Raw genomic sequence first — 25,917 nt, 5'->3', positions numbered from 1 at the left:
TATTTTTGCGAAGACCAGGGTTGGGTAAGTTTAGATTCTAAATGTAATTCCTTACAGTTACTAGTTGCCAGTCCAAAATTGTTATCAGTAACATAACATTTGCATTTCCCCTAACTCAGTAATGTAATCGGATTACTTTCAGTTACTTTTAGGTTGGTAGCTGGCACAGACACAAAGTCATAAAATCCGATTTTAAACCTAACCTTAACTACAATGCTAACCCTAATCCATTAAATTAAGACATTTTTGTTTTCATACATTTTTACAATATAGCGCATTTTGACTTTGAAGCTGACCCATCTAGAGGAAATCCCTCAGTTCTGCCTCAAGGACCAATAAACATCTATCTTGCTTTGAGTTGAAAATTAAATGCTGCTCTCGGAATGGCATGCTTTGAACACTACCGAAAAGTACTATTTGCATGTGAAAAATGTTTTTCATATGCTGCATTTGTTATAGGCCTATTGTCAAAGTTTTTGTTGGTGACACTTTGATATCTGGATAATTTGCAGCTGTTTAAGTCTATCAAAAGTGCATGTGTCCGTTAGGCCTACGGTAAAATTATTATTATCAGAATTTCTATTGGATAAATCCTATTCACTACATCGATTCTGTTGCAAAACATTTCTTAAACGGTAGCAAATGGAACAAAACAGGGAGGGACCTACCAGAATTTGTCAAATAGAAACTCTTGTTTTGCTGTTTGCTTCCATTTGGTTCTTAAACGGTTTCCGTAATGAATACACCTCTGGTCTCAAAAACAATGATTGATAGGCAGCTTAAACGTCTTCAATTCAACCATTATTGGGTTAAAATACACATACACATTTGTGAACAGCCATCCACAACAACCACAAACCATAAGGCACAAATAGCTAAATGAGAGTACAGTAGTGTGATTCACACCAATGCGCTATGTAGCCTATAATAGGCCTAAGCGATATCCGTGTTGCCGGTAGGCTGCACCACTGCTGTCATCCTTACCTCCAAGCGTTTAATCAAGTGTGACGACCCTCCCACTCTGTCTGCCGAATTCTTTCTCTTTGCTCTTGTTTTCCTTAATAGGATGTCGGCGGGAGGAGCCGGGAGGGTCGTCAGCTAAACGGGACACACCTGCGGTCGGGTGTGTCCCGGGGATAAATATACCTTTCCCCCATACATCGAGGAGACTCTCTCAACGCAGACACAGTGTTGTTTTTGGTTGTGGCAATTTGGGGCTTCTTTGTGTTCATTTGTTTTGGCACCTCTCAACACCCATCATTATCACCATCTATGACCTCATCCACTCACTTACACACACCATTGTTACATGTATAATAGTTTACTTTATTTAATAAATATGTTTGTTTTTTCTTCATCTCCACGTTGCCTTCCTCTTTGTTATGGGCTTCGAGCTGGTTCGTAACACAAGTTAGATGATCTTTGGATGCCGATAGCAGTCACACCATTGGAAGACATAAGTTGGACTGTAGCCTACAAAAGCCTATTCCTGCTCTTTTTCCACGATCCATCAAACACATTTGGTGTGCCTGCATAGTGTTCTCTGACTTGTGGTCAGACTCGCTCAGGCACATCAAACTTAAAATTGGGCCTTTTTTTTTAATGCTTATTTGAACGTCATTGAGAAAACAGTTACAGGTTTATGTCATCCGTTACTCCCCAACCCTGGCGAAGACTATTTAATTCTGAGTTGGAACATATAAAGTTTGTATGTGAAAACTATTTCTAGGATGCATACTTTCGGTTTTTCCAAACTCACAAGTGGCAGGCTCGCGCCATCAGCGGTGGCATACGCGTAGATCAAATACATCGCTGGAAAACCAATTAAACTGTTTACACGTCCTAATCATTTGAAACATTTCTCAGAAAAACAGTTGTTTTAACCTGAATATGCTTACTTTCATTATGATCTTATTAAGATAAGCAGGGTAAGATGTTTACATGACTAATGCCATACTCCCCCTTATGCCATAATCAGTTTAACATCAAACTATTAGTGTGCGTGTAATCGTACACATTGACTAAGCGGATGGAAGTTAATGGAAGCACTCTCGCTTCAGATCAATACAGAGTCCACAGCCACATAGCGGTGATAGTCCGGCGGCCCGCAATGACATATTTATGTCTATAAACCACAAAAGTAGCAGACTCACCTGTTTTGTCAGTGAGTAGATAGGAGATGCGTCCCAGTTGTTCTGGTATAGTGCTGGCCCGGACCACCGTACCTGGGATCTTAGAGTCTCTTCTGATCATCCAGCTGAACACCATCTTGCCCATGTCCAGGTTCACACGCAAGCTGGACACAAAGGTTCACATTGTATTCATTTAAAAACAAGACTCCCAGATACACATTTTGGATATAAATGGTTTTTAGGTTGTCCATCAAACATGTTCATAAGCATATGTAGAAACAAATAAGCAAGGATAGATGTTGATGTACATGAAGCTCCAATTGAAAATAACACCTTTTAGTAACACTTACTTTGCTCTCAAACCTGTGTAATAACCCAGTTATTACAAGTGTAACTACATTGTTACAGATTACTTTTGAATGCTTTAAAATTATCTCATTGAAATGGAGACAGAAAGTGTGTTAAAACATCTACCTGATGGGGACGATGTTGGAGAAAAGCAGTAGGAAGCGGAAGATCTGCAGATACCAACGGCCGGCAAAGTGTTGGAGGGCCACCATGACCAGAGACACCACCACCAGAGCCCCAAACAGAATCTTGGTCAAACAGTTCACTTCCAGGTCAAAGAGGCCAACCTAGAAGAACCACAAGGAGAATATCATCAGGCAGTACAAATGTTTTTGAAACACTCTCAGAACAGTCTCAATACAATATTACAGAAAATAAAATTGGCCGAAATTATACTAATACTAGTAGCACTTTATTTTATGGTACAACGTTTACTAGGGTATTTTCTAAGAAATGACATGATAAAATGATAACCTAATAAACCTACAGATAATATACATGTCTTTGTCTACTAAAGGAAAGCGTCAAGTGCAGGGTGTTTTACTGTGATTAACATGAATATACCTTGTGCCTTGGGTTTGAGGTGTTCATCACACTCCGGAGCTCCTTGCCTGTGTAGATAACAACTCCCACCACAGTGCCTACAGAGAAAGAACATTATAGTAATTGGCTGAGACGTTAAAGTCTGGAATCATGAACCATAACATGTAATACAGCATATAGCAGCAATTTCAGCGACTTCCCTGGTTGTGAAAGGGTGTTTTGAAATGTATAACGACAGTAAATGTTGTCTCATAGTTAACTACCCCTGAACTGTTTCTAAGTGACCAAATGTCTGATTGCGGCGGGGGGGGAGGGGTGTGTGTGTGTGTGTGTGTGTGTGTAGGAGGACAAATCATCAGCACATCAATCGTGGAGGAAGTAACGTCTTATCACAGCTCTAGAGATGGAGGGAGAGAGATGGGGGCGGGCGGGCGGGCTGGTACTAGTTACACCACTGGAGGAGTTGGTATTTACCAGAGGCGATGACAGTGCTGGCCCACAGGGTATTCTCAATACTGAGACTCTCGTTGACTGGAGGGTCTCCATCCTCCTAAAGCACAGCACATAAGACACAAAACATAGAGTAAGGGGCATTACCCTACGAAAACAGCCTTTCTTCCAAGTTGACTAGATATGGTGGCAATTATCTTGATGTGAGTCTTTAGCAGGTCTTATTCAAGAAAAGTAAAATGGATTTGTCCAGGTAAAACACTCACCCTGGTGAAAGTGCCAATAAAGTTGTGGATGTCAATGTTTGGTTCCTCCGCATACACATAGGATCTGATCTGGAGAAGGTCCTGGAGGAGCAATCACAACATGGTCACTTGATAACCGACAACACCTCTAAGAACATCCCCAAAAAACATGAGATGTGGCATTACTTTACTAAAGATGTCTGCAGTCAGTGAATTGCGAACATTGCACTCTACTATAGACATAGCGGAGCAGCCATTTGGTGTGGTGACTCACAGCAGCAGTGGGCAGTCTCTGAGTACAGGCCACTGGGAGGCGTAGTTTCCAGTCCGTCTCTCCATCCAGCTGGTCAGTACGCAAGAAGCAGGAGCCTGGGATAGGGGAGGAGAACTGATGATTTAGAATGGAGTAACAAACACCTCTAGGGGGCTCTACAGTATAAGGGTTTAGGGTCTCTGTGGTACCAATAACTTATTTCTCTATATCTAATAATATATATCTATCTTTTAACATAAACATATCTTCCCGAATGACAAAGGTCATCTTATTACAAATTAGTGTTCAAATATGAATGGTGCCCAACTGCACATTAATCTGGGGATCAACAAGTGGAGAGGCATCCATGCCAACCCAGACCTCATCCCCCCACATCCCCCAGTAACCCAGCCCCCAAACACTAGCCCGCATCATCCTGCCTGCCTGTAGCGGAGAACACGGAGCATAGCTAGGCTCTTCATTATTGAGTTAATGGCCTCCATGTGTTATAGAGATAACCAACCAAACACTCTTTCCAGTAAAAGAAACGTGTTTTTTTCATCCCCCTATAGAAAAGCACAACCGCAACCAAGCATGCATCATATAGTTTGTGTTACCCCAAATCAAGATGATAAAAGTGTAAGGTATGGTGTATGGTGTTTTATTGCACATTTTCAATGGATCCCAACCGTTGCAAGTTATCGAGGGGGCAGTGGTGTTTTTGTTGTGTATGAGACAATAAGCCTGTCGGACACAGCATTGTTTTGCATGTGAGCAATTCATTGTGTTTCTGTCATCACTCTTCCAAATCTCATCCAATTCCACATTTGTTTATTCAGATTAGGCTCCATCTTTGTACCTTGGTTCCCCCATCTTTCTTTGCATTTGATATGTTCTTTCTATTCTACACTTTGCATATCTTGGTGATTTTCCTTAGGATGCAACTTGTAATTTGAAAGACAAAAATGGTCAATCGAGATCTTAGGGAAAATAAATGGCCCATGCTTCTTCTACCACAACCCATCATCAACATTCAACTTAAATGGACCTCATTACAAATTTAGACATTGTTACACTTCCTGTCCTGGATCTACAGTAATCCCTTCACCTCACCACCCTTTGAAAACATGCCATTTCCCCAACTATCTTGTTTTGGAGATTTGGATTAATGACCAGCAGATGTTTACCGTTTCTTTCAGAGGTCCTTAAGAAGATCATGTCAGCAGGAACTCGCTGGTTCTACAAAGACAGAGAAGAAAAACATGACTTCAACTTGCATCCTGTTACAACCCCCCTCCTCTGACTGTAGACATTCAGACTTTTGCCTTTAATGTACATTACCTTCATTCAGCTAGTCATAATAATAAGCCCTGCAGCAAATCATCCAGCCTTACTTACCCTAACTGGGAGCCTGACCGGGCTTTACACTCTGTTTGACCCAGACTTCACTGTGACTGAGTCCTGGTCAGAGTTATTGGAAGATTAATTCTCAACGCTATTTAAGTTGACAGACTTCAAAACATTGAGCTGGGCATGGTCTATTTTAAGTGGTCGATGGTTTAAATTAAGATTTACTGTGGCACTTCAGATCCATGTGGCAGTACAAATTTGGAATGTTGTATATTTAGATATTTTAACAAATTACATATCTGAAGATCGTAACAATTCAGAGTTCGATTTACTTTGAATGTCTCTCAGTCATGGATAAAATAGATCAAATGTATAGAGAGCAACATGTGTGACCTATCCTTCAGCAGTGTTTAACTGAACCTTTCTGAAAGAAGTGGCCATTTGGTAACTGAGGACTCCCTTCTCATATTTCACATACAAAGTCTACTCTTTCTACAATAGCCAGCAAATAAAGATGACAAGAGGCAACTGATTGGAAAATCTGTTAGAATTACTTAAGATACTTTTAACAGCGACAGCATGCTAACAGTCTTGTGACATTAGCCTCACAAATGACAACAATAGTAACTCAATTGATTGCCTTGTTTTAACTTTCCTACATGGATATGACAAATTAACTTTAAAGTATTTTTAAGTGCAACTATCTGGTAAAACTATATCCTGCAAGTTTAGCCTCCAATTTTTTGGTGCAGTTGAGGCGAAATCTATGAAGTGATACAAACCTTTTCCACGATTATGAGGTCTCCAACTTGAATGCCACTACTTTTCACCTTCACAGTGCCTGAAATAAAAACAAACGTAAAATGAATATTCAATAAGCATTTTTAGATTGCAGAACGTTGAGTTGAGGTGACCAAATTATTTTTGATAATCATAATTGTATTTTGGTCAGACCAAACAAAGGATGAACAGATATGAGCGTATGTTGTTTTATGGACATTCCATTCCTCTTCGGAGGGGAAGACTAGAGAAAAATGACCCAAACAAGTAAAAATCTAAAACGACCATGTAAACGTTCACATAGCTAAACAGGATTTATGGTAGTGAGACATCCTGGTGTCATTAACGTCATTCAAAGACACAGTTAAAACCCTGCTCTTCATACTTCTCTTCCCATGGCCCTATACAGAAACACTTTTACAGAAACACTTTTAAATATGACTGTTTATGTCCAACTGTCTCCTCCCGGTTGCCTAGCAAATGTGGACAACTGTTGCTATAGATTTCCTTTCACGAAATGTGGGGAAAGTAATTTTCCATGTAGGCCTAGACCTGAAAGAATGTTAGAAGGGCGGGGGAAGTTGAGCCTTTTCTTCCATTCCATTTGGAATGAACAGGCAAAAATTGTTAGAGGGGGTCACTGACCCATGACCTTTGCTGTGACCTCAGGCTTTTGCATATGTAAGACATTAAAGGAAATTAATATTGCTATGCATTTAGGTTTATGAGAGTCTAAAAACTGTTCTGTTTCACAAAGATAATTCAAATGTAGTCAAAGCTTGCTTTTTACAACATCTGATGGAGGGCAGCTTATCAATAAACAAAAACGTCCTAATACATTTCAGTAATAATCCATCTGAAATCAAATTCCTTCAAGGAAATAAACATAAATTAAGAATGGTCTACTTTAAAATGATGAATCCTGCAAGTATACAGGATTAGACAAAAATCCTGGGTAAACAACTGTTTGTTTTTGCCTTTGACAAAGTACTTGCTCAGTTAGAGTAGAACAACAATCTACAGGGATCTCATGCAAATGGCTCTCATACCCCAGACCCCATGCAGCAAGTCACTGGGGGCACTATCATGGAAGCAACCATTCATTTTGTTTATGAGTAAAACAAGCTGTCAGATCAAAGGGGAAAAGTGATGGAAACCACAAGAGGTCTCTAGGATTTTATTGCTGGTAGCATTTTATTCCAAGCCCTCTTATGTGTACACTTTTACATCTCTGCTTTGAATTAAGGCATCACTCCCCTCCCAGTTTAAACAGGACATGACCAACCTTCATACAGTTAACTGGAGACACCCACTATTCAAATTCAACTAGGCATTTATATTCATCTCAATGGTTGCGTCAGGAAATTTGGTGGATTGTGATTTGTATGAGTGGTTCCGTTTTGTTGATGGTATTTATGTTATTGTTCAGTCGGCAGATTGTGTGCAATGACTGAAAATAAATCCTTACCTCTTGTTGAGAGCTTGCTGTAGATCTGTGAATTCACTTCTTTGTCTCGACAATAACATCGGATCTCCTCAACTGCTTCTCTCACGATGGTTATGATCAAAACAAATCCCTGAAAATCAAAAATTAGACAAACCCAGTTAAACATTATTGTATTATTAGCAAGTGAGTAGTGGATCACGTATACACTTAATGCTACATTACTTGAAAAAAAATGCTGCTTACCAAAGGAACCCAGTAGGTGTACAGAGCACCTAGCCTGAGCTCATTGACAAACTGAGAGCACGCCAGGAGCAGAAAGTACAAGTTGAAGAAGTACTTGAACTGATTAAACAGCACCTGAAAACACACAACAGAACAATATGATTTCACATGAACACAAGAACCAATCATCGATGTGTCTTTACACTATAGGAGTACAGTAATATATATGATGTTAATCAGGGTCATGTTCAGTAGGCACAAAAACAGAAAACATCTTGAAACCGAAGACGAAAATAAGCTGTTATTGTTATTTTGTTGCTTGCCATATGGTTCAACAGACATCCACACACAAATACATTCTATATGATACACTACATGACCACAAGTATGTGGACACATGCTTGTCGAACATCTCATTCCAAAATAATGGGCATTAATATGATGTTGGTCCCCCCCTTCGCTGCTATAACAGCCTCCACTCTTCTGTGAAGGCTTTCCACTAGATGTTTGAACATTGCTGTGGGGACTTGCTTCCATTCAGCCACAAGAGCACAAGAGCATTAGTGAGGTCGGGTACTGATGTTGGGTGATTAGGCCTGGCTCGCAGTTCCAATTCATCCCAATGGTGTTTGATGGGGTTGAGGTCAGGGCTCTGTGCAGGCCAGTCAAGTTCTTCCACACTGATCTCGACAAACCATTTCTGTATGGACCTCGCTTTGTGCACGGGGCATTGTCATGGAAGCACAAAATCGTCTAGAATGTCATTATATGCTGTAGCGTTAAGATTTCCCTTCACTGGAACTAGATAGCCTAGCCGAACCATAAAAAACAGCCCTAGACCATTATTCCTTCTCCACCAAACTTTACATTAAGGCAGGTAGCGTTTTCCTGGCACCACCAAACTCTGATTGGTCCGTCAGACTGCCAGATGGTGAAGCGTGATTCAGCACTCCAGAGAACGCGTTTTCACTGATTGGGCCAATGGTGGCGAGCTTTACACCACTCCAGCCGACACTTGGCATTGAGCATGGTGATCTTAGGCTTGTGCGCGGCTTCTTGGTCATGGAAATCCATTTCATGAAGCTCTCGACAAAAAGTTACTGTGCTGACTGACGTTGCTTCCAGAGGCAGTTTGAAACTCAGTAGTGACTGTTGCAACCGAGGACAGACGATTTTCCTGCGCTTCACGCTTCAGCACTCGGTGGTCCCATTCTGTGAGCTTGTGTGGCCTACCACTTCGTGGCTGAGCCGTTGTTGCTCCTAGATGTTTCCACTTCACAATAAAGGCACTTAGAGTTGACCGGGGAAGCTCTAGCAGGGCAGAAATTTGACAAAATTACTTGTTGGAAAGGTGGCCTATGACAGTGCCACGTTGAAAGTCACTGAGCTCTTCAGTACGGGCCATTCTACTACCAATGTTTGTCTATGGAGATTGCATGGCTGTGTGCTCAATTTTATACACCTGTCAGCAACGGGTGTAGCTGAAATAGCCGAATTCACTAATTTGAAGGGGTGTCCACGTACTTTTGTATATACAGTGTATGTCTCAACAACAGTGTAAGTCTCATTCCAGTGCCACCCACAGTCAAGTATAGTTTTAACAGTCACACTACACCTTGGCTGAATTTGATTACCACCAATGTGCAAGATTAGTACAAAGGGAAATCTTGTGTTCTCTCATTGCTACTGTGACAGCATACAACAACAATAATGTGTTTGAGACTTTGACCCGAAAATAATTCCTTGACATTATCTAAAGTAAATAAATATCATCATAATTTGCAATGCAAAAAAGGACTGGTCTTTGCTTTTGTTTTTCCAAACAAATCTGGACTACTTCTAATGTCCGACCTCATATCCAATAAAGGCTATGTTTTAAGACTAGCAAATGTCTGAAAACCTCATTCATAGTAAAATTAGGCTTGAAAAATCTGAAAGGTAAACAAAAACACTCCTTAGTATTTTTGCCGTGGTTTCGCTTCACTTGTAATGACAAAACAATAAAGAGACTAGAAAGGCATCAAACACATAGAAACCAAGTGCTCGATACCATTACATTTATTCCGCTCCAGCCATTACCACAAGCCCGTCCTCCCCAATTAAGGTACCACCAACCTCCTGTGAACTAGAGGCACATAGGCTAAACAACACAGGCTAAACAACACAGGCTAACAAGACTGCTCATTTGATTAGAATATTTGTTATATCTGAATCTACGGGGTCAGCCCTACTACTCACTAAATACTTACTCCACTTTGCCACTAAACTCTTTCAGGCTTGTTGTGTTGTGAATGAGGAGCAAATTACAGTTGCAAATTACAGACCCCGAGTCCCTGACACTCACCCCTGGGAGGAAGGTGAAGAAGTTGTACTTCTGGTTGTTAATGACATTCCGGGGGTACCTCTGCTCCCTCTTCTCTGGGTGGCCCAGCCACACTGTCCTCGGCCGGAAGTCCCCCATGCCGCAGCACCTCGACCACGGGCAGCACCTGAGGAACACCAGTGTAGTACATCATTAGGGATGGTTTCCTTGACCCAGGTTAAATGGATACATCAGGATTTTGCCAATAAAGCCCTTTATCTACTTCCCCAGAGTCAGAGAGTCTGCATGCAGTTAGAAAGAAGTTAACTAGCGTTAGCTCAAGTGCTAACTAGCGTTAGCACAATGATTGGAAGTCTTTGGTAACTCCTAACATGCTGGTAGATACCATAGACTTCCGCTAATTGCACTACCGATAGTTAGCATCGGCTCACAAAAGTACCTCTAACTTCCTTCATACAGGATGCAGAGATATACAAATTGTTTCCATGAGTTCATCTGACTCTTGCGAAGCAGATAAAGGGCTTCATTGTCAAAATCCGGAAGTTTCCCTTTAAAGATACACTTTGCAGAAATCGCTCCACCATTTCCTGGTTGCTCAAATTCTAATAGTCCCCTAATTTCTGTTTATTTGACAAAACAAGCAAGTATAGTGTAGAGAATCATTGTACAATCTAAACCGCTGTGAAATATATTTTCCATAACCATATATATATATTTTTTTTCAGATGGTGTACAAAACCAAAATTAAAAAATGCAAAAACGAAATGTATGAATGGAAAGCATAGAAATAGTGCACATAGAACACATCTACTGCTTCTTAGACTGGCTTTCAATGAGAATGACATAACTATAACTGACATTTCTATGTGAATTTGGTCAGGTTGCCCAAAAAGTTAAATGCACATGCACTTTTTTGGGGCCGTAATTGGGATGTTGTCTTTCATCATGAAAATGTAAATAGCTGGTGTGTCTAATGGCACCCTATTCCAGCCCCCTATATCAGCTTTAAGCCTGCCCCAGGACCTCTATTCACAAAAAGTCTCAGAACAGCGCTGATATAGGATCAGTTTTGCATTTAAAATCATAATGATTATATGGACTTGGGAGGGATCTGATCCTGAATCAACATCCTACTCATAGACGCTTTTGAACACAGACCCTGGACTAAAAAGCATGCTCAATGAAGAAATGCCATAAAAGTATTTTTTTAGTCCAGAACTAGGCCTAATCTGTGTCTGGGAAACTGGCCCTTTTAGAGTTTCCCTCTCACTGAAATGCCACTACAAAAACATGCAAATAATATGTTTCTTTCCTATGGTGGTGAGCAAGGCTTCAGTCAGTCAATAGGACCACAGAGGTGGGCCCCAACTCAAGTAAATATTGGCTTCATGTGTTAGGCAGCAAGGTCTTAGTTCCATACACCTTTCTCAAACAAAGCATTCCACTTCAACTAGGCAAGCAGGGCAGCACGTGACCTAATCTTACGGCTGCCATGTGTCATAATGTTCTATGATTTTTACAGATCACATATTCTACACATATCTAGGGACTGAATACCTGGATAATGAATCCTTGACTGTGGACATAGCTGCGGGAAGTATTTTGGGTAATGCTGATTTTTTTTTACAACTGTGCTACGGATGGCTATATCTGTCCACTAATAAAGGACTAGTTAGTAAAGGCCCAGTGCACTACAAATGTTTTGCAAAAAAATAAAATATGAATATATTTGTATTATTCCGTTTTTTTGGTATAAGGATGCATGAGCAGAAAATAACCCCATACCTACTGTAAAATATGACGGTGGATCTTTGAAGATATGGGGCTATTTTGCTTCCACTGGTCCTGGGGCCATTGTTAAGGTCAACGGCACCATGAACTTTACCAGTTTTTTGCCAAAAACCTGGATGCCTCTGCTAGGATGCTGATGCTTCTACCAGCGAAACAATAACCCCAAGCACACATCAAAATCCACAAAGAAATGGTTAATTGACCACAAAATCTGATTTGCAATGGCCATCTCAATCTCCGGACTTGAACCCAGTTGAAAAACTTTGGTTTGAATTGAAGAGGCCAGTCTATAAGCGCAGACGAAGGATATCAAGCATTTGTACGGAGGAACGGTCTAAGATCCCTCCCAATGTGTTCTCCACTCTCATCAAACATTTCAGAAAAAGGCTCAGTGCCGTTATCCTCACAAGGTGAGGTATTGAAAGGTTTTGAAAACAGGGGCACCAATCATTTTGACCCCTATCTTGAAAAAAAAAGTTTAACAAATATCTTTCTCTTAGCAATTCAATTAGTATAAAATATAATTTTCCAATCTTTTGGAACATACAATATAGCTCAGTATTTGAATTATTTTATACAGTATTTTTTGCTCATCTTTAAGGGTGCCAATAATTTGGGACCTGACTGTATATATTTTGTTGTACATCTTAAACCTACTCATTTGTAATTGATTTCAAATCTAAAATTGAAATGCTCTGACAAGCGCCATCTCTGAGATTGCCCTTTCCTGTCTGATCGGATGATGGGGACATGAGGTGCAAAGGGGATGCCCGGACAGGTGTGCAGGCTAGTCTTGTGTGGCCTGTATTTTGCCAGATGTCCACCAGATGAATACGCGTTTTGTTTTGCCGGGTGTCTACCCCGCATTTTCAGTACTTGCATCACATGCGCTTCGCTTTTCAAGTAGCTAGAAGCAACCTAGTTGGATTCTGTGTGTACTGCTAAATGGCATATATTATTATTATTATTATTATTACTTCCGTTTGTACCATCGCACGGTAAAACAATGCACGAGTTGAAAATATTGAACGCATGCGGTACACAGAACGCACCACAGCCTAGTGCGGCACCCCCAACGTAGCATTGCAGACTGCTCCGTTGACAATGAATAACTTCCGCCGGAACACAAAGAGTTTGATGCAACTGGTGGACATGAGACGTTAGGTTTTACTTTACAATTAGTGCAACTCTATGACACAATATTATCATTGCATATATCAAGAAATATCATAAACTTCATAGAAGTCGCATCATCATCCGTATTGTGTCCATAGTCAATCATGGTGGTTTGCTGTGTCCAGTGCCTTACTTGGACTGAAATATGTGCAGGTACACTGTTTATATTTAGGTGGAGCTCCACAATACTTAACTAATATTCCGAGGTGCAGGTAATCCACTCCGGTGAGCTCCTGCCCAAGTCAATCACTGGCTGTCTCCCAATTCTCATAAGGCCTGCCCTGTCTGGGGCTGGTTCAACGCAATGACACAAAAGAATGCCGGTCAGCCACGCTACTTTACCCCACCTTGTGTTTTAGGCAGAATGATAGTGTTGTTTTTCCGTTCTATAGGCCTATCTAGTCAAGATAAACAAACAATAGACGATTAATAGTGTAGGCCCACTAGCACCGACAGGGCATTCAGCAACCGGAACAAGGTTGTGTCATCCCTTTCGCTACAATGAAATACTCATTTCGATTACACATTTCCTCAACCAAGGCAAATCCCGTCATTGTGTTATTTTTTTAAATGAAAAATGACATTTATCTTGAACGTTTAGAACGGTTACAATGTAGCGAATATATTCGTCCGCGGTTTTGTAAACAATTCATTATGTTATTAGCCAACGAGCTAAACAGCCTCCTAATATCGATGTTCTCATTTCTACTTAGTGTAAATTTATTTTTTTTGTTCTTACCCATTCCTGTTTTTATTGTCGTGTCTTTTTTTGTGTCTTACTGGTTGTAAAGGAATATTGTCCGTCATTCCTGCAGCCCCAGTTGACGGTGACGCCAGGCAAACTCCACTTAGCAGTCTCTGCGGGTTGTGACTAGATGGAGTACAGCTATGGACGGAAGTGACTGTCATTCCAAGGTCCACAAATATTGGCCTAGGCTTGTCGAGAGACTGCAGTGAATCAGATAACTTGAACCCAGTAGCCAATGCTTGAGTCTTGACCATTTCAAGAGTGTATCTTAACCCTGCACATGTCAAGAGATTCAAATTGGAATAGGTCTACACCTACAGATGGCCATGGGGCTTTTATCTTTTTTTTTTTTTAATGGTTGGATAAACTAATTAGGCTACTTATCCATTTGAAGACCACTCTAGGCCTTGATCAGAGGTCACAAAACAGATAGTTAGCTTTGATTGTGGGAAGAAAATGAGAACAGACAACATACGGCTAGTTGGAGATGCAAATTAATTTAGTTGATGCAAAATCTGGGACCAAACATTTATTTCTGGGACACATGTGAGATCAACAACTAAACCAACAACTCCAAGAAAGTCATCTGAAGGAGACAAGATGGAAATCAGGGATGTGCACAATGCAAATTAAAGAAAAGTAGCAAGAACAAACCCATGAGGTAATTAATCCCAAATTCATGCTGAGGAGACAGAGCAGAGTTACTCCTGTAACTGAAACGCTAACTCTTCCATAGACTGAACTAAAGAAATCAAATTCATACAAATAATTAAATAAAACACGATTTGGAGTAATTCATGGCATGCTGGGAACTGACAAAGGAATGCAAACCAAAGTTGGAAAGGTCACCCTGATTTCTATTTTCAGAAAGACCAGAAACTAACATTTTAGGTGATAAGGAAAAGGACATTTACATTGTAAACAAGCCTACACGGGCTCAATTTCTTGAATTGTATAGACAACCTCAAAGCAGTTCTGATGCATGGTTTTACTTTTAAAACAAGGCACAATTTGGTAAATGCATTTCAATGGGGGATGTACAGCAGGATTATAGAGTTCATCTGTGCATTCTGAGTTGTGCAAAGAGTCCAGTGATACAGTCATTACTTACACAACTCAGTAGGTTGTGCGAAGAATGAAAGCATATCATTGCTTACTCAAAATGTATCAGAGAGTGAATGTACCCATTGTGTTAACTTTGAGGGTAGGTGGAGGACAAACTAATATCTAAATGAGGTAGAGTGTAGCCCCCAAAGCTCTGGCATCGTACACAACATAAATAACAAAACAAAAAGTTTAAGATTCCACAATGGATAAAATAATGTAGAGTTCTAGTCAATGGAGAGAATTATTGAAGTATGTCAAACTTAATAGGGCTGGGAATTGAGTTAAATAGAGTCAAATTCTGAAGTCAATGTTTCCTAGTCCTCAAACTAAGAAAAGATGACAATCGCTGATGTGCACTCTTATAGGAAGACAAAAGGTAAATGTAAATGTGGGTATTGACACGTAACCATTAAAATGACAAGCTTACCAAAAGTTTGAAGAAATATAAAGTGCAGGCATGATTGAGAGCATTCAGCATTTTATGGGTTGTGTCCCAAATGGTATTCCTATTCCCTGTACGCTGCACTACTTTTGACCAGGGCCTGTGTATGTAGAGAATATGGTACCATTTGGGACACACACCATAGCCTTTAGAACACAACCCGCCAAAAGACGCAGAAGCTCTACAAAAAGGAATATTGGGAGCAAAAATATGGAAAAGGTCATCTTGTAAATTAGTGAAAAGAAAACATTTCCGGGAACAATGCAATATGGAAAATATAGTACCAGTCAAAACACAGACAAATATAACCGTCATTACAATCTTGTGATGCTTTAAAAAAAGTGAAAAAAAGACATAGCAACAATTCAAATTCAAGCTAGGCACTTGGCATGAGGTTTTTCAGTTTTAGAGAGAAAGGCAAAGAAACTATCGTCTCAGCATCTGTAAACTACCTGGAAACATAATCAACATCCAAAACAGATGACTGAGCAAATCAGTCTGTCTGGATCAAACAAAAGTATATGACACCCGACGGATAACTCTCAGCAGACCACCTCCGAGCAGCTGCAGACAACTTGAAATATCAAACACTTTCCTATGAAATATCGTTGCAAGACGGTTGGCCATTTTGAAACTACACACATTTCATAAAATGTATGGCACACAATAGGTCGAGAGCCAAGTAGTTATGTACTGTAGAGGAATCAGGACAACCACTTGTTTATCTGCACTAAAACAATGGTGTCCACAATCGGTCATACACTGAAGCTTTCATAATGCTAGACAAAATCCTACAGGTTCTTCCGTCACAGAGAGAGACATTCTGAATCAAAGCGGTTTCAAGTAAGCCATACATTCAACTTCAGGATACAAGACTAAAAAGTGTCACAGAAATACCCGCATATATTATGGAGAAAAATATAACCGTAAATACACCTACAGTAGTTTTAGCAACTTCAACTAAAAATAACACTTAAGGGGTGAATTGTTCAAATGAAAAGGGAAGAGCTGCATCATTTAAGTTACTGAGTGTTCCAACTAGGCTTTGCAAATAAACAGCAATATGTTCAGCAAGGGCTATGGACTATATCTTGAAAGTGTTGGAATAACACGTGTTGATTGTACCAGTCAAGGACCAAGTGGCAATGTTAGCTACCATTGCTACTATGAATATTCAAAATCCGAACACAATCGACAAAGAAACTATCAGCAAAACAAAAACAGATAAAACTGTTTTGTTCTTCCATTTTACAACTAGTTCACTGAAATTTTCCCTTCCTCCATAAAATGTTGAAACTGAGATCTAGCTACACACTCTGAGCCATTCCTTTCCATCTCTGCCATGGTGGCAGGCAGGCCAGAGTGGGACCCATCCATTTCCATCAGGCCTCCAGTAGAGCAGACCGTAGGACCACTGGCTAGGCTACCAGGCATTCCGCCATTTTGGATCACAGAGATCTCGTTAGTCTTCATGGACAGGCCATTGGTGAAAGCAGCAGTGTACTGGTTCCACAGAGACTGGTCGAAGTTCATCGGCGGAGGAGGACCCAGTTCCCTGGGAGATGGCATCATCTCTGGCATCATGTTGCCAGACTCTGAGCTCATCGCCATCAGGGCCATGGGGTTGTCCAGAGAGAGGCGCTGGCCGCGCCTCGCAGAGCTGTTCCACATGTGAGTTCCAACGTGCACCTAAAACAAGCATGGAATAGATATTACTATAGAAAATGAGGTCACACTTATTTGTATAGTTCCATATAGGTGGTCATACTATTAAACCACCTGTTGACAAGCAAATGCTTGCTAAGGTTAGGGTAATGTTTTAGGTTAGGGCCAGGATTGAGGTAAGGGTTAAGTTTAGGGTTAAGGTTAGGGCTAGTTAATCAAAATGTTGACAATTACTTAACATCCACTTGGGACAATCCAGCCACGTAGGCACGTGTGGGCCCAGACCCAGCCACTGGCGAGCCAGGCCAACCCAATCAGGTAAAGCAACAACAAAAATGATGCTTTCTACTCATGTTACAAATAGGACATTTGTCTATTTACCTAAACATGCAAACACTATCAGATAGAATTCATACCAAGCAGTGCACTGGAATGACATTCACTCTGATGAGATGGTGGACAAAAATAACTGAAAGCCACACCCCCAATAACCCATGACTATGACTGCATTGAGGCATATGTCACTGTGCTTCTATGGCTATGTGCACCATGCCAACACCTACTTAATTTGTTCATTAAGCAAAGACAACTCATCAGGCCTCCAGCTCATAATCCAGTGCATTTATTACAGTCAACACAGCAAAACATTCTCAGACTCATGGCAAAATAGCATGAGATTAGCTATATAAAAACACTGCACATTTTACTCTTTGCCCCATGGCAAAATGTTTAGAATTGTAGGAAGTTAGCTGTTTCATACCAGGCCACAGAGTCCATGAAAGACAAAGGCTTTAATAGCATTTCATTTCTATAAAAAAAAGAATTACCTTGAGGTTGCCTTTAGTGGTGAAGGCCCTGCCACAAATGGTGCAGCCAAAGGGCTTCTCGCCAGTGTGGGTCCTTTCATGGATCTGCAGGGCGCTGGCAGAGGAGAAGTTTTTGCCACAGGAGTTACACAGATGCTGCTTGCTGGATCTACGGTGAGAACTGGAGCCATCCCGTGGCTGCCCTCCCACTCCCTGAGGCATCTGGGAGACAAATAGAGGGCCCATGCCCATGGAGCTCTCTGGGGGAATCTGCCTCTCCAGTTTGACCAGACTGGGAGGCACCCTCATAAAAGGAGGCAAATGGCTGGGAGCTGTTAAGAGAAGAAAAATACATCAGTTAATAAACAATAATCAAGATTACTCCCAGTCAACCTATTTTTAAACCCCTACAGGGAATGTGATTGATTTACAATAAAGCACATTCTAATCAAAGGGGCTTATACACTTACCATACTCTCTATTAGTGAAGGGTAGGCCAGGCTCTTCTTTGATGTTTTTTTGGGTAAAGCTGGGTGCCGTTAGGTCCAGAGCTCCATTGGCATCCTGAGAGCTGCTGTCAGAGTCCGTTCTAGGCTCATTCCGGGTGTAATCCTCAGGGATGGCTGACTCGGGGGACTTAGCCATGTAGGCAGCAGCCAGTCCGTTGACTGGTGATGAGTGGAAAGAGACAGAGTCCGAGATGTCAGGGCTGCGGCCATTCCGGTACTCATGTTCCCGGATGCTCTCGGCGGCTGATGGGGACTCTTTGGGGGGCACTCCATCACACTCCGAGGCAGTGCCGCTTTGGCGCTGCAGGTTGAGAGGCAAGGTGAGGTCCTTCATGTGGTTCTCCTGAGCAGCTATGCTGGAGAACATAGAGGATGGAGGGTCCTGATTAGGTTGGTGTGGTTCCTCAGAGAAAGATGGTGCGAGAGAATCGGAGGTGTCGCTTGGCTTTTCTTGAGAGTCAAGCTCTGCATCCTGGTCTACCATGCACTCAAAGCCGTTGGTGTCCATGGACTTCTCGTCAGGCAGAGAAGAGTCCATTTCTTCCAAGGCCTCGAGCTGGGTCTCTGGCATGGGGGTGTTAGGGATCTGGCCTCCCATGTGCATGCGGATGTGCTGCTGAAGAACCACTGCATTGGTGAACTTCTTCTGGCAGATGGGGCAAGAGTGCTGCATCTTGAGGGGAGTGTTGGCCCGATGAACACCGTAATGAGCTTTGAGGTTGCCATTGGTGGAGAAGGCACGTCCACAGATCTTACACTTGTAGGGCCGCTCGCCCGTATGTGTACGGTAATGCATCTTCAAGGAGCTCTGGCAGCTGAGCACCCGGTGGCAGATGTAGCACTCGTTTGGGTCATTGGTCCTCTTTTCCAGTCCATCCACCATTTGCTGTAGTTTGGCAGTTTCAGAGCTGTTGTGGTCACCAGGAAGGCCTTTGCCATTCATGTGATGCAGCGCTCCCATTAGCTCTTTAGATACCTGGTGGTCCTGATCAGAGCCCATTTCGTGATTGTTTGAGGAAATTGACACGCAGTCACCTCCCGATGACGCTCTTAGGGAGAACGGGTCACTCCTGAAACAATCAAATGAAGGCTTGAACCCCTGCAGTGCTGATGGGTGGAAACCTGGAGATGGGAGGCCGAGCATTGGCTTCATGTCCACCATGTTGGATTCTTCAATGGGCATTGACATGCCGTAGGGGATGCCGCTGCTGGTGGGAATGTTGTCAAGGTGTTCCGGCACAGGATGTGGGTTCATCCTGATGTAAGGGTACTTCTCCTTGTGTCTTTGGAAATGCACTTTGAGGTTTCCTTTGGTTGTGAAACGGTTTCCACATATGTTACATTTAAATGGTCTTTCTCCAGTGTGCGAGCGCAAATGGATCTGGAGTGCGCTGTCATTCCCAAACGTTTTCCCACAGTACTTACACTTGTGTTTGTACATGCTGTCGCCACCAGACCCATTTTTAGACTCAGGCATATTTGGGATCTTGCTCTTTACTTTCTTAGAGGGATCCATCCCTGATGAGAGGCTAGTGAGGGGACTTTGGTAGACCACGGAGCCTGGTGAATGAGGCAGTATCGCTGGTAGGTGGTTGGCCATGTCTGGGAGCCCCTTCAACATATCGGCTTTGAACGGCATCGGCCCCATGCCTCGAGCCAGTGAGGTGGGAATGCCATTGGACAGAGGTAGTTTACCCTGTTTGAGGGACTCTTGCGAGAGGCTCTGGTTGCCAGTCCTCTTGCCGATCAGGGCTGCTGCAGCAGAGAGCTGCTGGGAGAGATGAACTCCTAAGGCTTTGAGGGGGTCGACTGCTGCCCCTAGGGCCGAGTGGAGGCTCTGTGGAGCCATCATTGACACTTGGATACGGATCTGCTCAGTCAGTTGGATCTGCTGGAGCTGCTGCTGCTGGAGGGCCACTAGCTGTTCCAGGATCACAGGGATGGCTTGCAAGGCCTCCTGGGAGGCCTGTGGAGACTTGCAGTTGTTCAAACCACTGTTCGATGAGTGCTGAGTGACAGCCACTTTGGTGCCAGGCATGGACTCCAAGGTAACATTTGAATCTTGGGGTTTGGATGAGGCTTGGTGCTGATGGCAACTCATCTCAGGCCTGGGACTGTCAGACATCTCCACCTGGTCTTGTTTGGATGGTTGTTCCTCACTGTTCGATTTTAGTTCTTCCTCCATCCTTTCCATAGACACTGCATTGGACTTTGACAGAGTATTACTGCTGGACTGGCAGTCACTGTGGTCTTTCTGAAAGTCACTCTGTGAGAAGTCATCGGGTACTTCTCTCCCCTCTCCATCTTTCATGATGACCATCTCATGACTTTTAGTGCAATTATCCTGATGTTTTAAAAACTCAGCCTCATCGATGAATTCAGCACAACATTTGTTGCAGACCTTCATTTCGTCCATTCTAAACCTCTTCACCTCATTCCCATTCTCTTCAGTTTGACCGTCTTGTAGAACGCCTGTAATGATAATAGTAGGGAAATGTCAAGTTAAAAATAATAAACCAACGAGTATAAATTAATTACAGCCTGGATATAATTAAAATAGGCAGTATAAGTACATCTCTGTTGAATTTCAATTCTATAATTTAGAGTTATTTTTCAAAATAGTGGTAGTGTATGTGTGTATATATTTTTTTTACACACACTAAAGTTTGGAAACATCTACAAGGGTTTTTCTTTATTTTACTAATTTTCTACATTGTAGAATAATAGTGAATACATCAAAACTATGAAATAACACATATAGAATCATGTATTAACCAAAAAAGTGTTAAAAGGATTGTTCACCCCCCCCCCCCCCCCCCAATTTTCACCTAAAATGACATTTTAGGACCTGAAGCAAGGATATGCATATTCTTGATACCATTTGAAAGGACACACTGAAGTTTGTGGAAATGAAAAATGAATTTAGAACATGGATCTCGTAAAAGATAAACAGGCGTTGTTTTGTACAATAATCTTTGAAATATATGAGAAAGGCCATAACGTATTATTCCAGCCCAGGCACAATTTAGATTTTGGCCACTAAATGGCAGCAGTGTATGTGAAAAGTTTTAGACTGATCCAATGCATATCTGTTCAAAATGTTGTATTAAGCCTGCCCAAATGTGCCTAATAGGTTTAATACTTTCAAGTTCACAATTGTGCACACTCAAATAATAGCAATGGTATTCTTTCACTGTAAATTGGATAGTGCAGATAGATTAACAATAATTTAAGCTTTCTGCCCATATAAAACATGTCTATGTCCTGGGAAATTATCTTGTTACTTACAACCTCATGCTAATCACATTAGCCTACATTAAACGTCCCGTGGGGGATACCAATCCCATAGAAGTTAAATAAAACCAAATATATTTTATATTTGAGATTCTCCAAATTCTCCACCCTTTTCCTTGACAGCTTTGCACACTCTTGGCATTCTCTCAACCAGCTTCACCTGGAATGCGTCTCCAACAGTCTTGAAGCAGTTCCCATTTATGCTGAGTACTTGTTGGCTGCTTTTTCTCCACTTTGCGATCCAACTCATCACAAACCATCTAAATTGGGTTGTGGTAAGGTGATTGTGAAGGCCAGGTCATCTGATGCAGCACTCCGTCACTCTCCTTCTTGGTCAATAGCCCTTACACAGCCTGGATGCGTGTTGGGTCATTGTCCTGTTGAAAAACAAATGATATTGGGACTAAGCGCAAACCAGATGGGATGGCGTATCACTGCAGAATGGTGGTTAAGTGAGCTTTGAATTCTAAATAAAATCACTGACAGTGTCACCAGCAAAGCACCCACACCTCCATGCTTCACGGTGGGAACCACACATGCGGAGATCTAGTCGCGTACTTTGCGTCTCACAAATACACGGTAGGTAGAACCAAATATCTCAAATTTAGACTCGGATCAAAGGACAGATTTCCACCAGTCTAATGCTCATTGCTCGTGGGTCTTGGCCTAAGCAAGTCTTCTTATTGGTGTCCTTTAGTAGTGGTTTATTTACAGCAATTCAACCATGAATGCCTGATTCACACAGTCTCCTCTGAACAGTTGATGTTGAGATGTGTGTTACTTGAATTCTTCGAAGCATTTATTTGGGCTGCAATTTGAGGCTGGTAACTAATGAACTTATCCTCTGCAGCAGAGGTAACTCCGGGTCTTCCTTTCCTGCGGCGGTCTTCATGAGAGCCAGTTTCATCTTAGTGTTTGATGGTTTTTGCAACGGCACTTGAAGAACCTCTCAAAGTTCTTATTTTTTCAGATTGACTGACCTTCATGTCTTCAAGTAATAATGGACTGTCTTTTCTCTTTGCTTACTTGAGCTGTTCTTGCCACAATATGGACTTGTTCTTTTACCAAATAGGGCTATTTTGTGTATACCACCGCTACCTTGATTGGCTCAAATGCATTTGATTGGCTCAAATGCATTAAGGAAATAAATGCCACAAATTAACATTTAACAAGGCACATCTTTTGAAATGCATTCCAGGTGACTACCTCATGAAGCTGGTTGAGAGAAGGCAAAGTGTGGCTTCTTTGAAGAATCTAAAATAACACTTTTGGTTACCACATGATTCCATGTGTCCTTTCATAGTTTATGTCTTCACTATTATTCGACAATGTCGAAAAACCCTGGATTGAGGTGGTGTCCAAACTTTTGACTGCTACTATATACACACACAAGGTGGTATTCAAATATTTCAATAAATAATGAGGTTAATATATATATATATATTATAAATTAATATTGCTTGGGTGGGCAAAACTTGAATCAGTCATTTACATTCATGAAAAACCTTTCTCAATCACATTTCCAGTCAATGCATTGATTTCGTGCAATTTGGGCTCAGTGCACTACTGCCAGCAGAGGGCAACATCTGACAAAAACACCAGGGGAAGGCAACCAATGTCTTTTTATTTATTTTAGTCATTTAACCTTTACTTAAAAAGGCAAGTCAGTTAAGAACAATGACGCCCTGGGAACAGTGGGTTAACTGCCTATTTTTACATTGTCAGCTCGGGGATTCGATCTAGATACTTCTGTTACTCGCCCAACGCGCTAATCACTTGGCTACCTGCCGCCCCTGTCACCATGTAGGATTTAAAAAATAAGCCTGTCTTTCCTGACACTCATTTCATTTTAGAAACTTAAATGACTCCCGATAACAAGCACACTTTATTACAAGGACATGTAAACCAATATTAATTGTGTGGGCCTGTAATATGCCTGAATTTGCCACAATAATTAAAGTCTGCGAATTATGGTGTGAACTATAAACAAATATCTATACGACCTGTACTTGAATTTAACTTAACACCCATGTAAATATAAAACAAAACGACTGTACCTATGCTCACAATAATCAGTCAGAACAGTGGCTTCATATAAAAGACATCCATCGATTTGCCTTTAAAACCCAGAAATGATCCGGGGCAATCGTCTCGCACATCAACTTCTCATTTACATGAAAAGTACATTCTAGCAAAATGGGACTGGAATAAATAAGTGATGATTTTTATTTGTCTGCCGACCGAATCCATTTCACAACCAGTCGCATTGTCAAAAGCTAAAGTACTCTCTGTGGGGTAGACCATCTGTCTGCATCCTTCCAAAGAAACTGTTGCTGCCCTTGTTAATCGCTCACCAGGCAACTGGAATCGGGTGGGGGGAAAAAATGCCAAATGGCATTGTATTCCGAATCCGTTCATTGTCAAACAAATTTGCAATGCTGTTGCAGTGCATAACGCAGTAGGCAGAGGAAGGAGAACGTTACCTTTAAGATTTACTATGCAAAAAAGTGGGCGATTTTCAGAGACCAAACTAATCAAGAACCCGCTAAATGAAGGGAAAGCAAGTAGAAAATAAATAAATCATTTCTAAATAACAAGACTGACTTTCCCACTTGTGTCAAGTAAAATAAAATAAAAAATCACATGACCACTTGGTGGCGCATAAATTGTATCAGATCACCTAAAATTCAATATGGCACGAGGTGAAACTACACAAGGATGCCACTTAATGAGAGTACATTGATAACCTGTATTAAATGGAACGTAACTACTCTCAGATCAAAGAACAAAGAAACACCGACAAGAAGTTATCGAACATATGCACACTCCCAATCAAGCAGCGTAAACTACATGTAAGTAGAATCAATAGAATCATTTCATAAAGTTAATTACTATGGCATGGCAACACAAGCCGCACCGCCAACCCTTGCTTGCCTACAAATTTACCACTGCCCCCCCCCCTCCCCCTTAAATCAGTTGACTTCTGAGTCACATTTCATACCACACTGTTTGGAACCTTTTATAAAATTTGCCCCCAAAAATACACTGCATCAAACACTGACAAAAGTACAACGATATGCCATGTATTTGAGCACAAATAAAAACGTACAGTCCAAAGCAGGAGAAACACCACATGCAATCAAATTATGATGCGGAACATGGATAGTTCTTCAATTAGGCCTATGTGAAAATATCAAAAGACGTGCAACTGATCTCTCTACCATTACCTTTTTAATAATCTAAAAGACAGCCAAACATTAACATTCTAAATAGCCCACAGCAATAACGTTAGTCACCCAGCTATTCCAGTTTCGTATTCCATTCGTAACATTTTCGAGAAACTTAACTCAAAGTTAAGGCATCATGTCGTTTACAGTGGGCTTTGACTCTGTTCAACAAAACGCAATCGATTGATCAATTGATGTTCAAACAGATTAAACCGTATTTTATTCATACGAATATTCACGAATAAACGCATAAGGTTTTCAAACAAGAAACCCGCTTACACAATTTCAAAAAGTCAACTGTATATTGGCAAAAATGATAACTTCAAACTCGCAGGCTTATAACCAAAAAAAAATGCATGGTCAGTTCCAAGGGTCATGATCCAGCCAGGTCAAAGTGCGAGGAGAAACAATGAATAACTTTCCAAATAAAAATGTTGCTACCTTGCAACATTGGATAAATGTAACCCTGCGCGACACTTTCCAAAAGTCGTTTTAACAGTCCAAAAACTCACCATTTTCTGACGAACCGGGCTCATCGGAATTGATTTGCTGTGGCTTAGCTTGCTTGCGCCTCGACATGGTGCAACCATCGGGAGCAAATAGTAACGCAATTTTCGTCCCTTCTTTACAAATTCTTCGGGTTGTAAAATTAGCCCCTGAAGTAGAAATGCGCATGTCAAAGGAATTATTATTATCAATAATGCATTGCGATGTATCATGGTCCTCTGACAGCTGATTGGCTCCACTCCAAGTGCTTACACTTTATTCAAATAGGGCCCATTGATGAGAATAGCAGAATGCCAAGGGGGCGGGAGATGCGATACTAGTGGATGGGCAACAATGGGGAGGGAGGTAAAGGAGTTACAGAACTACAAAATCTGCTATACTGTATACATGGAAATATTGTAACTTCGATCATCATTTCATTCATTTAGTTTGTTTATGGTACACATTAAAGTGTATTTCATCATGTAGAACATTTTGAAAAACCTTTTTGAGAAATTAATAATCCCTTGCAGAGATTTTAGTTCATATTAATCTGTCATTTTCTTCCAATGT

General features: G+C 41.3%; 2 protein-coding genes across 3 annotated transcripts in view; both read right to left on the bottom strand.

Annotated features, from left to right (window-relative positions):
* The window catches only part of LOC124046021 (probable phospholipid-transporting ATPase IIA), a 38,451-nt gene extending 24,488 nt beyond the window's left edge, over positions 1-13,963 (bottom strand). Inside the window, exons 1-12 of the mRNA XM_046365945.1 lie at positions 13,800-13,963; positions 10,115-10,259; positions 7,792-7,905; positions 7,570-7,678; positions 6,104-6,162; positions 5,159-5,210; positions 3,993-4,087; positions 3,740-3,820; positions 3,498-3,573; positions 3,045-3,121; positions 2,607-2,767; positions 2,154-2,296 (exon numbers count right to left, since the gene is read on the bottom strand). Of these exons, the coding sequence (XP_046221901.1) occupies positions 2,154-2,296; positions 2,607-2,767; positions 3,045-3,121; positions 3,498-3,573; positions 3,740-3,820; positions 3,993-4,087; positions 5,159-5,210; positions 6,104-6,162; positions 7,570-7,678; positions 7,792-7,905; positions 10,115-10,259; positions 13,800-13,867 (1,180 nt within the window). The 5' untranslated portion in view covers positions 13,868-13,963. The remainder of the gene's footprint in view (positions 1-2,153; positions 2,297-2,606; positions 2,768-3,044; positions 3,122-3,497; positions 3,574-3,739; positions 3,821-3,992; positions 4,088-5,158; positions 5,211-6,103; positions 6,163-7,569; positions 7,679-7,791; positions 7,906-10,114; positions 10,260-13,799) is intronic.
* A 359-nt stretch (positions 13,964-14,322) lies between these two features.
* LOC124046020 (sal-like protein 4) lies at positions 14,323-25,560 on the bottom strand. 2 transcript variants are annotated; one of them, XM_046365943.1, is made up of 5 exons: positions 25,371-25,560; positions 21,792-22,008; positions 18,299-20,809; positions 17,850-18,160; positions 14,323-17,046 (listed from the first exon to the last, which is right to left on the bottom strand). In XM_046365943.1, the coding sequence occupies exons 2-5, from the start codon at positions 21,889-21,891 to the stop codon at positions 16,612-16,614; spliced, it is 3,357 nt and encodes a 1,118-aa protein (XP_046221899.1). In that variant the 5' UTR covers positions 21,892-22,008; positions 25,371-25,560; the 3' UTR covers positions 14,323-16,611. The 2 variants fall into 2 exon arrangements, with proteins under 2 accessions (XP_046221899.1, XP_046221898.1); XM_046365942.1 differs by lacking the exon at positions 21,792-22,008 and having other exon boundaries at positions 25,371-25,559.
* Positions 25,561-25,917: the final 357 nt, after the last annotated feature.

Source organism: Oncorhynchus gorbuscha, linkage group LG10 (assembly GCF_021184085.1).
Source record: "Oncorhynchus gorbuscha isolate QuinsamMale2020 ecotype Even-year linkage group LG10, OgorEven_v1.0, whole genome shotgun sequence".
NCBI classification, from domain to species: Eukaryota; Metazoa; Chordata; class Actinopteri; order Salmoniformes; family Salmonidae; genus Oncorhynchus; species Oncorhynchus gorbuscha.
Note: the sequence above shows the minus strand (reverse complement) of the source record. Positions and strands in the feature narration are given on the sequence as shown.

Coding starts and splice junctions, on each gene's coding strand:
- LOC124046020 (XM_046365942.1), bottom strand. CDS start 25,533: ATGCGCATTTCTACTTCAGGGGCTAATTTTACAACCCGAAGAATTTGT. Junction 20,810..25,370: donor GCCCGGTTCGTCAGAAAATG/GTGAGTTTTTGG, acceptor TTATCATTACAG/GCGTTCTACAAGACGGTCAA. Junction 17,047..17,849: donor CCACTAAAGGCAACCTCAAG/GTAATTCTTTTT, acceptor TGCTTGTTTTAG/GTGCACGTTGGAACTCACAT.